At 54.6% G+C, this 12,873-nt stretch overlaps 1 protein-coding gene across 3 annotated transcripts in view; it reads right to left on the bottom strand.

The window, feature by feature from the left end:
- HDAC5 (histone deacetylase 5) overlaps window positions 1-8,158 on the bottom strand; it is a 38,288-nt gene extending 30,130 nt beyond the window's left edge. For all 3 annotated transcript variants that reach the window (XM_039220902.1, XM_039220901.1, XM_039220903.1), the window contains exons 1-2: window positions 8,029-8,158; window positions 2,427-2,637 (exon numbers count right to left, since the gene is read on the bottom strand). In XM_039220902.1, coding sequence (XP_039076833.1) covers window positions 2,427-2,448 — 22 coding nt within the window. In that variant the 5' untranslated portion in view covers window positions 2,449-2,637; window positions 8,029-8,158. The remainder of the gene's footprint in view (window positions 1-2,426; window positions 2,638-8,028) is intronic.
- Between the last annotated feature and the right edge of the window lie 4,715 nt (window positions 8,159-12,873).

The raw sequence follows: 12,873 nt of genomic DNA on the forward strand, positions 1-12,873 counted from the left end.
CCTCCTGGCTGGGCTCAGCGGCCACTCCAAGGCTGCTCGCCTCCTGGGCTGGTGGACACCTCCATCCATCTACCACCACACTTGTCGCAGCCCAGGCAGAAGCGGCTGCAAGGGGAACCTGGGCCACCAGCATCTGGCAAAGCAACCTAGTGACTGCCTCTAGCCAGGGTTGATTATTTTCACCTTTCACTGTAAAGGAATAAAATCCAAAGCGGGAAGATGTCTTTCCCAAGCCACAGTCAGATGCCTCCGGGCAGTTTCTGTTCCCTTGGCCAAAGGTTTGACCCAGGCTCGTTGCGCCTACAGGTGGCCCCTAGATGGGTCAGCACAGTAACTCAGAGGAAAGGAGCAGCTGGGCCCTGCTGCCATGCACAAGGGACCACACGGCAGCGGGGCCCAGCTGAGGTGGGCTCGGGACTGCAGAGAACCCACCAGGCCTCCCCCTTCCCTCCACCAACCCCGCCTCGGAGGAGGAAGCAGGAAGTCAAGTCAGGGCCTCCCCCGGCACCACCGCCGCCTCTCCCAGGCTAACTCCTGCCACAGCCCCCACAGGCTGAATGAAGGCAAGGACAGAGACGAGGCTCCGAAGGGGAAATGCAAACCCGCAGGAGGGGGCTCAGCACGCAAAGCCAACTTGGGGAGTCTTTGGAGGCCTCACAGGCCGGGCCGGGGCTCTACCCTGCCAGCGGCCCGTGCCCTGGGTATGTCATGCCAGAAAGGGGGAAGGGGCACAACCTTAACCAAAACAAATGGCACAAAGCCAAACAATACCACTAGCTGCCAGCTTCCCTGAGTCTACAGAAGTCCTCAGGACCCTGGTCAGGACCTCTGCCACAGAGCACCAGCACTGGGACCCCACAAGAGAAAGTATCAGGGCTGGGGCACCTGGGTGGCTCAGTCGGTTAAGCATCCGACTTTGGCTCAGGTCATGATCTCGCAGTTCGTGAGTTCAAGCCCCGCATCAGGCTCTGTGCTGACAGCTCAGAGCCTGGAGCCTGCTTCAGATCCTGTGTCTCCCTCTCTCTCTGCCCCTCCTCCATTTGCACTATCTCTCTCTCAAAAATAAACAAACAAACATTAAAAAATTATTTTAGGGGCGCCTGGGTGGCTCAGTCAGTTGAGCATCTGACTTCAGCTCAGGTCATGATCTCAGGGTTCATGGGTTTGAGCCCCGCATCGGGCGCTGTGTTGACAGCTCAGAGCCCAGAGCCTGCTTTGGATTCTGTGTGTCCCTCTCTCTCTGCCCCTCCCCTGTTTGTGCTCTCTCTCTCAAAACTAAATACATATTTAAAAAAAAATTTTTTTTTTAAGAAGCATCAGGTCCAGCAAACCGATGACCAGCAATGAGATGGGAGAAGCCTTGGATCCGGATATTGCTTCCATCCTGCAAATGGGTTTCCATCTCTAGGCCCTAGCTCCCCTATCTCCGCAAGACAGGGAAATATCCCTCTACTCTTTGGAAAAAGATGTGGGGGCAGGCTGCGCTGTGGGGGGCGGGGAGGGGGGGTAACGTGGAACATGATGGACTCTGACCCTCTGAGACTGTGCCAAAGGAGACAGCCAGGGAAAGAAGGTAGTTATTACTCTGACCACACTGACCCATGACCCTCCTGTGAAACTCCTGAGGGTCCAGCGCGGGCCGCTTGGACACATCCTCACGGGCATACACCCAGACCCACCCATCCATACAGCTGCCTGGAGTTCCACCCGTAGACTATTTCTGGCAGTACTAGGCAGCCTCTGAGGAGCAAAGGGGATGAGGAAATCGCAGGGTCAAAGACCCCAAATTAGGAACCCGCCAGGTCCAGGGCCCAAAAGAAAGGGTAGGTCTACCCAGACTCAAAGGAGAGAGCCAAGACTCCTCTACCAACATGTCACTGCCCCCTTCCATCCCAGCGCCACACACCCCGGCAAAGGCTAAGGCCAAAGGCCATGCAAACCTCCGCTAAGAATAAAACATGTAACACAGAGAGACTCTCCACCAGGAAGAGAAACGCCACCACAAAAAAAGGAAGGTGCGTTCAGCTATTGTGGGAAATCTTACAATACCATCCCCAGATGGGCCAGAGACATATGGGTATATGCGGCCCCTCTCAGGTCTGCCCGTCTTGGCAAACAGGGCAGAGCAGAGGGGGAACTGGAGGCCCCCTAGTTGAGAGGGCAGTCACGGGGACGGAGCTGGACCCACATCCTCTCGGGGCCCCGGCTCCACTATCAGCTCATCAATTTCCAGCTCAGTCTGCCCCATGGTCAATAACTTCAGGTTTGCCTTGGTCTTTTTCTCAAAAGGCTTCTCCATTCCTGACCCCATTGTTCCTTTACAACTCAGACCCCGAAGTTCAGCTGGCCTTGGGCTGGAAACTCACATAAGCTCGGTGTAGCCAAAACCACCCCAGGGTGCCCTTCTCTGGCCTCCCAGCTCTTACCCGACTCGGTGGGAGAGTTCATGCCGCCTCTGGGCCCACAGGAAGCTGGCGTTGGGGGCTGGGACGGGAGGGGGTGGAGCTGCGGTGATGTCAAGAGAGACAGACGAAAACAGACAGACGGACGGGACAGGAGCCCGGGGCCGCTGTGCCTCTAATGCCCATCAGAGGCCATCCTTCGGGGCGAGGCAGTCAGGCACTCAGAACGGCATCCCTAGGGAGAGACGGAGCAGGGTTAGAGGCCCCCAACTCAGGACTGTGGGAGAGTTGGAGACCTCAGGGCTTGTCAGTCTACACTTGGGGAAGAGACAGAGGGACAACCGCCCCAGGGGCCCAGAGGAAATCAACAAAAACAGCCAGGACACTGGCTTCTTCTCGAACTGGTGAGGCTGCCTGGGCTCAAGGAAAGGGAAATGGCTACAGTAGCCACACCCAAACCCCTTTACAGGTGACCGCGTCCACTGCCAGGTGGGGAGATCGTATAGACTTGCTTGGGTGCCTGACGTGGGACTGGGTATACACGAAAGGAGAAAAGTGCAGGGAGGCTTCGAACTGTCCACGGCAGTGGGGCAAGGCAAGCTGATCTGGAGTCTCCGGCAAAAGTTAAGGGAGAAACTGGTATCCCGGGCCCAGTAGCCCAAGCTGGGATGCTGGGACGCTCAGGCCAGTCACTTCCTCCCTCCTCTCGGATCCTCGTGCCCCCTAACTCTGGAACTGTGATGCGTTTCTGTCTTGGTCTCCCCCATTCAACAACGGGTCCAGGAAAGAGGGAAACCACCTCTTCTACCCATAACCCGTGCTGTTCCCAGGAGTTTGGAAAAGGCAGACACACGCACCCAACATCGAGCACACCCCAGACCAGGGTCCAGGGCCCCAAACCCGGGGCTTAGGTGTGTTGTACAGGTTGTGACCTGTGCAAGGAGGTCTGAAAACCAACCTGTTCTCTGCCTGCCAAGCCATGAGTCAGCCAGGCTGAGACCACCCAAAGTAAGGGACCACCCAGAGTAAGGGACACCTTTTCCCAGTTTGTACAAAGGCACTGAAGACCCCAATGGCAGGTTCGCCCAGACCAATACAGTAATGGAGAATATCCCAGTATTAAAGCACCCTGAGTTTTCCAACCTGTCCTCACTCCTTCGGCTCCTCGCCCTCCCCCCGCTCCAGCCCCACAGTTAGCCTTCAAGCCTCAGACGCTACGCAGGCACCCACCTGGGCCCATCCCTAAACAGCCCATGATCCACCCCAGACATGATCTCATTCATCTTTGTCCAAATGAAGGCAGGCCTTCCAATACCCAGTGAAAACTAGGTAGCAGAAGTGATCCAGAGAGGCTGAAAGGAGGTACATGTTTAAGCCCTCACCCTGTTCCCCCAAGCAGGAACAAGCAATCAGCTCTGCCCCCTGGACAGCCCCACCTCCTGGCAGGATTAATTCTCAGTAAGCCAGGCATGGCCGGGACACAAGTGCGCGGCATGTGCGCGCGCGCACACACACACACACACACAGACACACACACACGGAAGACCTCAAGTCTTCCTAGGCCTGCTGCCCCCTGCACAAGGGGCTTGGACTCCGGAGCTGGAGAAAGGTGCACTCGGATGGGGATTCAGGAGAAGGCGGAGTGAAGGGGCTGAATTGTTCCCAGCAGGCACAGATGTGGGGCAAGGACAAAAGAGGCTGTGCAGGGCTCAGGCCAAGCTCAGGAATGTGGCAGGTGGGGCTGCCGGTGCCCTGGCAGGGCCCGCGTGGGCAGGCGGCTCTGCCCGTGCCCACCCCAGGGCTGGCGCCCAGTCCTGCTCACACCCTTTCCCGTGGGCTGGAGAACACACGTTCAGAAATTCCCACGATTCCCAGCAGCCCGAGTGGCCCAGCCCATCTCATCAGTGAAAGGCACCTCCGCAAGCATGGAACACTCAGAAGGGGCAGGGCCTCAAAGATACAAAAACTATGATCAACTTTGAGCCCCCCAGGTCTTCACCCCCTGGAGAGAGGAGGAAGGGAGGGGCCCCTAGAACTCCATGTAGCTCAGGACTCAATGAGGCCTCACTCCTCCCCACCCTGCAGGATGCAGCAGGATCCCTGGGCCCCTGTCCACCTGCAGAGGGTGTCTGCCAACACCTCTACCAAGCCTCCAAAGTGAACAGGGGCCTCCCCGGGAAACAAAGCAGAGTTCACCACCAGATCCAGACCGGCAAAGATTCTTGTCTGGGGTGGGGCATGAAGGAGAGAAAGGACAGGGGAATGGTTAAAACCTGGCTCTTTGGTGCCTCCTCTGCTGTGAAAACTCCACTGTTGGCTATAGATAAACGAAGGTCTCGGTGGGCAGTCAGGGACCAAGGGCGGTGTCACTTCTGGGTGACAGAACACTTGGATGCCTTACCAGTGAGCAGCCTGGCTTCCATGATGTCTGCACAGACCCCAGAGCCCAGTCTCCATCCCATCAACTGTCTCCCGCAGTCAGACCTCTGTCCCAAACCCACCTCCCACCTCCAGCCAGATGGCAGGGTGTGGAATGAGGGACACCGGCCACGCCGCAACCTACAAGCTCATGGCTACAGCAGGGGAGGTAGGACAAAGACTCCCCCACGCCATTCATGAGCAATAAAAACTCTGGCAGAGGATGGGAGGAGAAGGGCAGACAAATAAGGGAGACATGGAGCAATGCAATGACCTGAAAGCCACAAGTTCACAGCGCTGCCACTGCAGGGATCTGTCCCTCAAACAACTCCTGCAGAATTCCTGGGGAGTTGGGTGTCCCTTGAACGGCCTCTCTGGAACCGGGACTCCAGCAGCACCAGGCTCCCAGGTGCTGAGCAGTGCAGCCCAGGGTCCCCTCCCCAGGTCACAGACAGCTGGGGGGAGCTGTCTGAACCAAACCCTGTGAACCTGAGAACTGACCAGCATCCAAGATCAGCTGCAAAGACCTCAGCCAAAAGCTGCAAGCTGTAAGCCCAGAGATGTCCCATCCCATGGCACAAAAGCCCTATGATCTTGACCCCTGCTGACTGTGGCCGTGGCAGATCACTTTCGCTGGCCTCCAAGAGCTTCCTCCGCCTCATGCCTCCCCCAAGCTGGGCCACCAGAAACCCAGGATTGTCAGGACCAGGAAGGGTGGCTGACTTGGACCTCCAGGCCCCAAACTAAGGGAAGGGGGAGAGAACAGGAAAGGAAAAAAAGGCACCAGGCTGACAAATTCATTTTTGCAATCGGCCCATTTCTGTTTGTCTGCTCAGACGCAGCTCCAGGCATCTGCACAAGCCAGATGGAGGAGGCTGCTATTTCTAGAAAAAAAGGGGGGGGGGGAAAGGGGAGGGAGGGAGGAGGTGGAGGCAGAGGGCAGAAGACCGGGTCTGTTTGCCCTAAAACCTCAGGCAGGCCGATACCCCCCTCCCCAGCACTACCAGACAGGGTCCCCATTCAAGAAAGGGCTGAGGCAGGGGCTGGGGTGAGGTGGGGTAGGGGAGAAGAAAGGCAGAGAAAGTTTAATTAGCCAAAGTCGACTACAATAGGCCCCCTCATGGGCTGCATCAGGTTTTCATTCATGAGCAAGCGACAGTGCTCCAAAAATGCCAAGAACCGCCCCCCCTCGCAGTCTCTCCCCCCCCCCACAGGAGTGCGTCCTCTAGCAGGCTGCCTGAGCCTCTGCTGTGTTCCAGACATCGCTCCTCAAAGGGATGTGAGTAGGAAGAATTAATTATTAAAGAGCAGCTGGTATTTCGGCACCGACTGCACTCCCCCCCCAGCTCCTATAGCTGATCCCCCTCCCCCTTATGCAGAAACACACACTATGGGCCCCCCCCCATCCCCAGTCCCCGTTTCTAAACACACAGCTAAAATACCACCCCTAGGGAAAGAAAAGCAAACCTTTGTCTCTGCTGCTACTTGGAGTGGGTGGGGCATGCGATACTGCTGCCCCCCACCTCCATTACTAGGGCCAGCTACTTGGGAGGCTAGGGAGGAAGGGGAGGCTGGCACAGAGCTAACCTGTCCTCCATCCTTGCCCCCAAGTAACTGAACACCTGGCCTCCGTCTCTCTGGCCCCTGGCACGCATGTGCAGGACAGAGTGGGGATCCAGGGGGCCCACCCCCCCCAACTCAGAAAGACCTCCGCCTGCCTCATTCAAGACAGAGTCCACACTGAAGTCCAAGGGGAGACAGAGCAGAGAGGGTTCAAAAGGGGCAGGGGAAAACCAAGATGTCCCAAGCTTTGCATTGAGGAAGGAGAGAAGACTGGAATGAAGAGGCAGGCAGCCCCCAACATGGCTCACCCACCATCCCCAGCCCAGCCCAGCCCAGCATCTCACCAGCCAGCACAGGCTCCAGGGCCCTCGCACTTGAACTCGGACTGAGGACCCTCTCTGCCTAAGTCCTCTGAACCTGAAGAGGCCCAGGGCAAGACCCAGTCTCCAGCGCCAGTCCTGCAGGGCAGTCTGGCCAGGAGTCCCCCCGGCCAAGCCTCAATCTCCCATCCTCTGGCTCCTTTTGTTCCTCAGATATGGCACCATCCTCCCCTCTCAGGTGAACCCAATCATCACCGTCACCCCAAACTGCTGAAACTAATCTCAGGCCCGGGAAGCACAGTGATCATGGTCAGGGTGGTGGGTCTCTTGAGCAACCCCCCAAAAGTCACTACAGCTACTACCCTTCCTCTTTGGGGACACACCTCATCTCAGAAGGCCAACAGTGGCAGTATCAGATGGTCACCTCTTCCCCCCAATGAGGCACCCCAACCTTCCCCTCTCCTCCCCTCCAACAACCAGACTCCCAAATGAATTACTTATCACCCAGCCAGTTCTCATCTTCCCCAGGGCCCCAGAGAAGGGTGGGGTAGGGAGGCAGCCTCCCTCAAGTTAAAAGGCAAGAGCAGACCCTGCTTCTATGTGATACAGACCCAGGATTAAAAATGGGGGGGGGGGCGCGAATCCACCCCAGACAGGAAGGAGGGTAGCTTTCATCTTTCTCGGGCTCCAGGGTGTCAGACGGAGGTGAGGGTGGGAAACAAACGCAGTAACGTCTCACGGGATGGGGGTGAGAATAATAGGAGAAAGAAGTAAGATGGGCCCAGAGGCCCCCTCCTCACGCACGGAAGTCAAGGACACAAAATCAAGGCTGTGTTCTCAGGCACGGGTGGAAGCCTGTGGGGTGGGCAGCGCCCCTCACCTCAGAGTACCAAGAAAGGAGTGTCCAGCGAAGAGGGGTCTGCATAGAATCCGGGTGCAGGGCTCAAAGCGCTCTGCAACGCGCCATGCGCCGTCCGGGAAGGGGCAAATCAGGAAGCCCCGGCCGGTCTCCGGGCCATTCGGGGGGTGCGGGTCGCGGCAAGGCGGGCCCCTCCCTCACCTGCAGGGAACGCGCCCCTGTACGGGAGTGGCGGGGAGGGGCGCGCGCAATAACCCGGAGGCCAGGCTCCCAGGCTGGCGATGCTCCCGAGGGTGGGGGGTGGGGGGGCGCCGCCTGGCACCGGGAGCCGGGAGGAAGGAAGGGGGGCGCGGGGCTGGGCGGGCGCGCGGGGAGTCCGCGGGCAGCGACGGCAGGAGGAGGGGGCGCCGCCTCGCGTCGCGGGCCCCCAGGGAAGACCGGGTCCGGGCTGGTTCGGCGGGCTCACCCCCTGAGGCTCGAGCTCCGGCTTCGCGGGCGGCGGCGGCAGCAGCGGCGGCGGCAGCAGCGGCAGCGCCTCCTCGACGGCTCCTCCATCTTTGCGGCGGCTCCTCCGGCTCCGCTCGCCGCCGCCACCAACAACAACATTCGGAGACGTCACTCCCGTCACGTGACCCGACCCAGAGCTAAAAATAGACCCAGACCCCCCCCCCCCCAACACCCTGGCTTCAGCCACCACCAACTCCTCCCCTCCCTCTCGGCCCTCCCCGCCGGGCGGGGCCAGCAGCGCCACCGGGAGAGCTTCTTAAAGGGCCGGCACCCAGCAAAGCGTCGGGCTGGGGAGGGGGTGCAAGGCAAGGGATCTGAGCCCTGCGGGAAGCGGTGGAAAGAGCGCGGCAGGGGACCCGGTTTGGTTTCTGGGACCCGGCCGTTGGGACGCTCGATTTTCCTCCCTGCCCTTCTCGACTTCCTTTTCAAACCATGGATGGTGCAATCGTTGCCAGCCTAAGCTTCTCCCTAACCCGTCCTCCCTCCCGCGGTGGGGGAGGGCAACTGGGGACGGATTCCCAGGGACTGGGAGGGCCGCCGAGACCCCACCTAGGGGGCTAGGGTGGAGGCAGATGGCTAGGACAGGTCCCGAATCCTCCTGATCCCCACCGCACACCTTGCATCCTTGCCAGGGAAAGGAGAGACTGGGAAAGGCCAGAGTATGGCTGTTAACAGTTCAAGGCCTTCAAAAGGAAGACTTCCGGTTCCTGACTTTGATGCCATCCTCCTCTACAACTCCCCTTAGGACACTGTATGAGTATGTGTAATTAGACCTAGACAGTTTGTCAATGACCAGTAATGTCACTAACAAAAGGTTTTTTTTTTTCTGAGGAAATGAGCACTGTGTTCAAAAATAAGTATAGAGGGAAAGAGGTTCTTTATAATAACGTGAAAAGTTGGAAAGAACCTAAATAGTCATCCGTAGGGGATTGGCAAATAAACAAGTGTACATCCACTAAGCAGGATACCATCCAGACATTAAAAATTATATATATTTCTGCTCACCTGAAAGATGCTTACAATACATTGTTTTCTTGAAAATCATTGACAAGGCATCATAGAATCTTTTCATTATTGTAAACAACAAATTAGATCCATATGTCTGAACACGGATGCATATTAAAAAACCTAAAGTAATAGATACCTAAATATTTACCTTCGTTTTCTTCATCTTTTTCTGTATATCTGAAGTTTTGCAACAATCATGTATTACTTAATCAGAAAAGGCAAATGACCTAAATACATGTTTCTGTAAGGAACGATAAAGGGTCTTCCTATAAAGTATCTCCGGATTCAGTCCACTCCGACCCATCTCTAACCCCACCCCTTGGTCTAAAACAAATCATGCCTCACTTGAAATACCAGCTGCCTTGGTGACAGGTCCATTCTCTCTGCCTCCATCCCAGTGTTCTTCAAAGCCAGGGTGACCCCCCCCCCCTTTAGACCACAAATCTAATAGAGGGAGAGCTTAAAAATCTTTCCAGTTTTGTCACTGAATTTTGTATCTGGCCCAGAAAAATGGTTTCCAAACGTTAGGGTACCTACAAATTACTTTGTCAGTGGGGATGGGGCCCACAAACATTCACTTTTAATAAGTACCCCAGGGGACTTTGCTGCCGCCAGTCCTTTCTTCATACTCAGGCAGGGGTGGGGGGGAATCAAACAGCCTAGAACCTTCTATGTGATCTGGTCCCTACCCCCCTCACCTTTCTTCCTTTAGCTGGCTTTCTCTTATGTCCTTGAACAATGTGCCCCTTGCTCCTCGGGGACTTTGCATATGCTATGTGTTGTGTTTTTTTTTTCCCCTGGAATGCTCCACTCCCTTCTCTTTGCCCAGCTAACTCTTACTCATCCATAGAACTCAATTAAATATCACTTCCTGAAAGTGGCCTTCCTTTATTCTTTAGTTAAATTAATTCCCCTTGTTATCGATGCTTTAACTGACCCTGATAGCAACTTGCAAATATGCACCTATTTAGGGCATTATCGGTTCCATGTCCGTGTCTTCCTCTAAACTGTAAGCTTCCTGAGTGCAGACACCCCACATCTCCTCTCAGCACAGTGCTTGGGACAACAACAAAAAGACTTCATGAATATTTGTTGAGTGAAATGAATGAGTCTTAAAAGATGAAGCTGTTGGGGGCGCCTGGGTGGCTCAGTTGGTTAAGCGTCCAACTTCGGCTCAGGTCAGATCTCATGGTTCATGGGTTCCAACCCCGCATCGGACTCTGTGCTGACAGCTCAGAGCCTGGAGCCTGCTTCAGATTCTGTGTCTTCCTCTCTCTCTGCCCCTCCCTCACTCATGCTGTGTCTCTGTCTCAAAAATAAACTATTAAAAAAAAAAAAAGATGAAGCTGTGGCACCAGGGTGCTCAGCCAGCTAAGCCATCAGACTCTTGATTTCTACTCAGGTCACGATTTCACGGTTCTTGAGATTGAGCCCCACATGGGGCTCTGCACTGACAGCTTGGAGCCTGCTTAGGATTCTTTCTCCCTCTCCCTATCTGCCCCTCCCCCAGGCTTCTCTCCTTCTCTCTCTCTCTCTCTCTCTCTCAAAATAAATAAACATAAAAAAATTTAAGCCAAAGGGAGCACATTCTGACTGAACAAGGGACCACCCCCATTGCTTCTTGCTGAGCAAGAAGACCATCCCCACGAGGTCATCCCCTGCCACTCCAAGACAGAGATCCTTTTGTCTCTACCCATAAAGATGGCGCCACCCTTTGCTGTTACTCTTGATCAATCTTACGTTGTCTCTTACGTGGTTGGGTTGGTTGGGATTTTGCTTTCCCAGTGTGAGTGTTTTCCCTACCCAGAGTATGAGCCACTGGAGAAAAGATAAGATCCTATTTCCTTTTGCTTTTCTAGTACCTAGCACTTCACCTTGCACATAGCAGGTACTCAGTCAAGGCCTCGGGATACTGAAGACTCTGGAATTTCTTCTCTCAAGATCTCAAAACATGAGGGAAAGAACCTCCCCATGTGGGATGATCGATGTCAATAACTCACAGAGCACCTTGGCTAGGCACTTCCCATTCCATAGATGAGGGGACTGAGGCTCGGAAAGCTAAGTAACTTGTCCAATGTCACAGAGTTCATGCAAGCAAGAACTGGGGTTCAAACCCAGGTCTGTCTGTCTCCCAAATACAAGGGACGTGGCCTGAAGGGCCTGGGGTCCCAGCACTCTAGCTGTCTCTTCCAGATGCCCCTGAGATTATCACCTCGATCCCCCAGGGGCCAAATGCCCCAGGAGTTATAAGAACTCACCATGCGGGGCCCTGGTGAGCCCTCAGATTTCCCCTTCTCGGGTAAGTGGGGGTTAAATAACCCCACACTCACTCTACATATGGTTTTGAGTACCTGTGGTAGGTGCTGGGGATATAGAAATGAATCTGCTTTTAAGGAACTTAGAGTTCCTCACAGAGAATAAAACTTGTCTTTTGGGTTTTTTTTTTTAATGTTTTTATCTATTTCTGAGAGAGAGAGAGAGGCAGCGTGAGCAGGGGAGGGGCAGAGAGAGAAGGAGACACAGAATCTGAAGCAGGCTCCAGGCTCTGAACTAGCTGTCAGCACATAGTCCGACACGGGGCTCGAACCCACGAACCGTGAGTTCATGACCTGAGCCGAAGTCAACTTGTCTTTTGTTATGAGTCCTTACAGTAAGCCCTTGCCAAGGCCACTCACCGAGGAAACAGGGATCAGGGGTCTGTCTCCTTAGATGCTGCCTCAGTAGAATGAGCCTTCAGATAGACTCTAGTAGCCGATTAGGGAATTTCTGCACCTGGGATCCAATAGTGCATTTGGCCTCTTGGTAGGAAGGAAATCAATCTTGGAGGAGAGCTGGACATTTAACCTATAGCCCTACAGATTGGCGGCACTGTGGTACTGTAGTACAATAGCACTGAAAGTACTGGACTTTAAGAAGAAGGCATCAGGGGAGAAGAATAAGGATGGTGAACAATGGTCCTAAGGGCTCTGGGAAGTGCAATCATGAGACATGTCCTGGCCAGTACCTGGAGCGGGAAAGAAAAAAGGCTTCCTTCCTGCTCTGTGGACACTCCTGAACTCCAGCACCCATTGCTGCCACACTCCCTCTCACTCACCCAGGCCTAGGCCCTCCAAAGTTAGCATAGCCTAGGGGCATCTGGCCGGCTCAGCTGGGAAAGCATGTGACTCTTGATCTCAGGGTCTTGAGTTCAAGCCTCATCTTGGGTGTTGGGATTACTTAAAAATAAATTTTTTAGAAAGAATACAAACTTGAAAAGATAAAGTTAGCATTGCCTGGGGAACAGATGAGGCACCCAGTTCAAGTGTGCGCTTACTTCCAAACTCTGACCCAGAATTTCTTCTGCAGTGGGACTTCTCAAATCCATGGACAGGATTCCAGAGGCTCTGGCCGGAGTGGTCTGGCCCACAGTTCCAGTCTGGTGGAGGAACACTTAAGTGGTCTTGCTGGCCTCCAAAGAGTGCCTGGGGTGGAAATAGTCCACTTGTACCTAAATATAGCCTCGGGCAGACAATAATATAGAACAAGAGAAAGCTGAGCTGATAAGCCCAAGCAATAGGTATTTACTAGATATTTATCAAAAGAAATGTGCATTCTTTAAGTCTTTTGTCCGATTACTGAGGGTGATTTGTACATAAAGTATCTTGTTTCTAGTCCATCCAGCAAGAACTTATTGAGCATATTGAAAGGTTTTGGGGCCAACACAGTGCAAGGTACTGTGGGGACTGCACAAAAAATAAGAAAACAGGACAGGAAGTGAGACAATCTGGGCCCTACGATCAGCTCTATCCCGGTGTGT

This window comes from Hyaena hyaena, unplaced genomic scaffold, assembly GCF_003009895.1.
Source record: "Hyaena hyaena isolate Hyena2069 unplaced genomic scaffold, ASM300989v1 scaffold_925, whole genome shotgun sequence".
Classification (NCBI taxonomy): domain Eukaryota; kingdom Metazoa; phylum Chordata; class Mammalia; order Carnivora; family Hyaenidae; genus Hyaena; species Hyaena hyaena.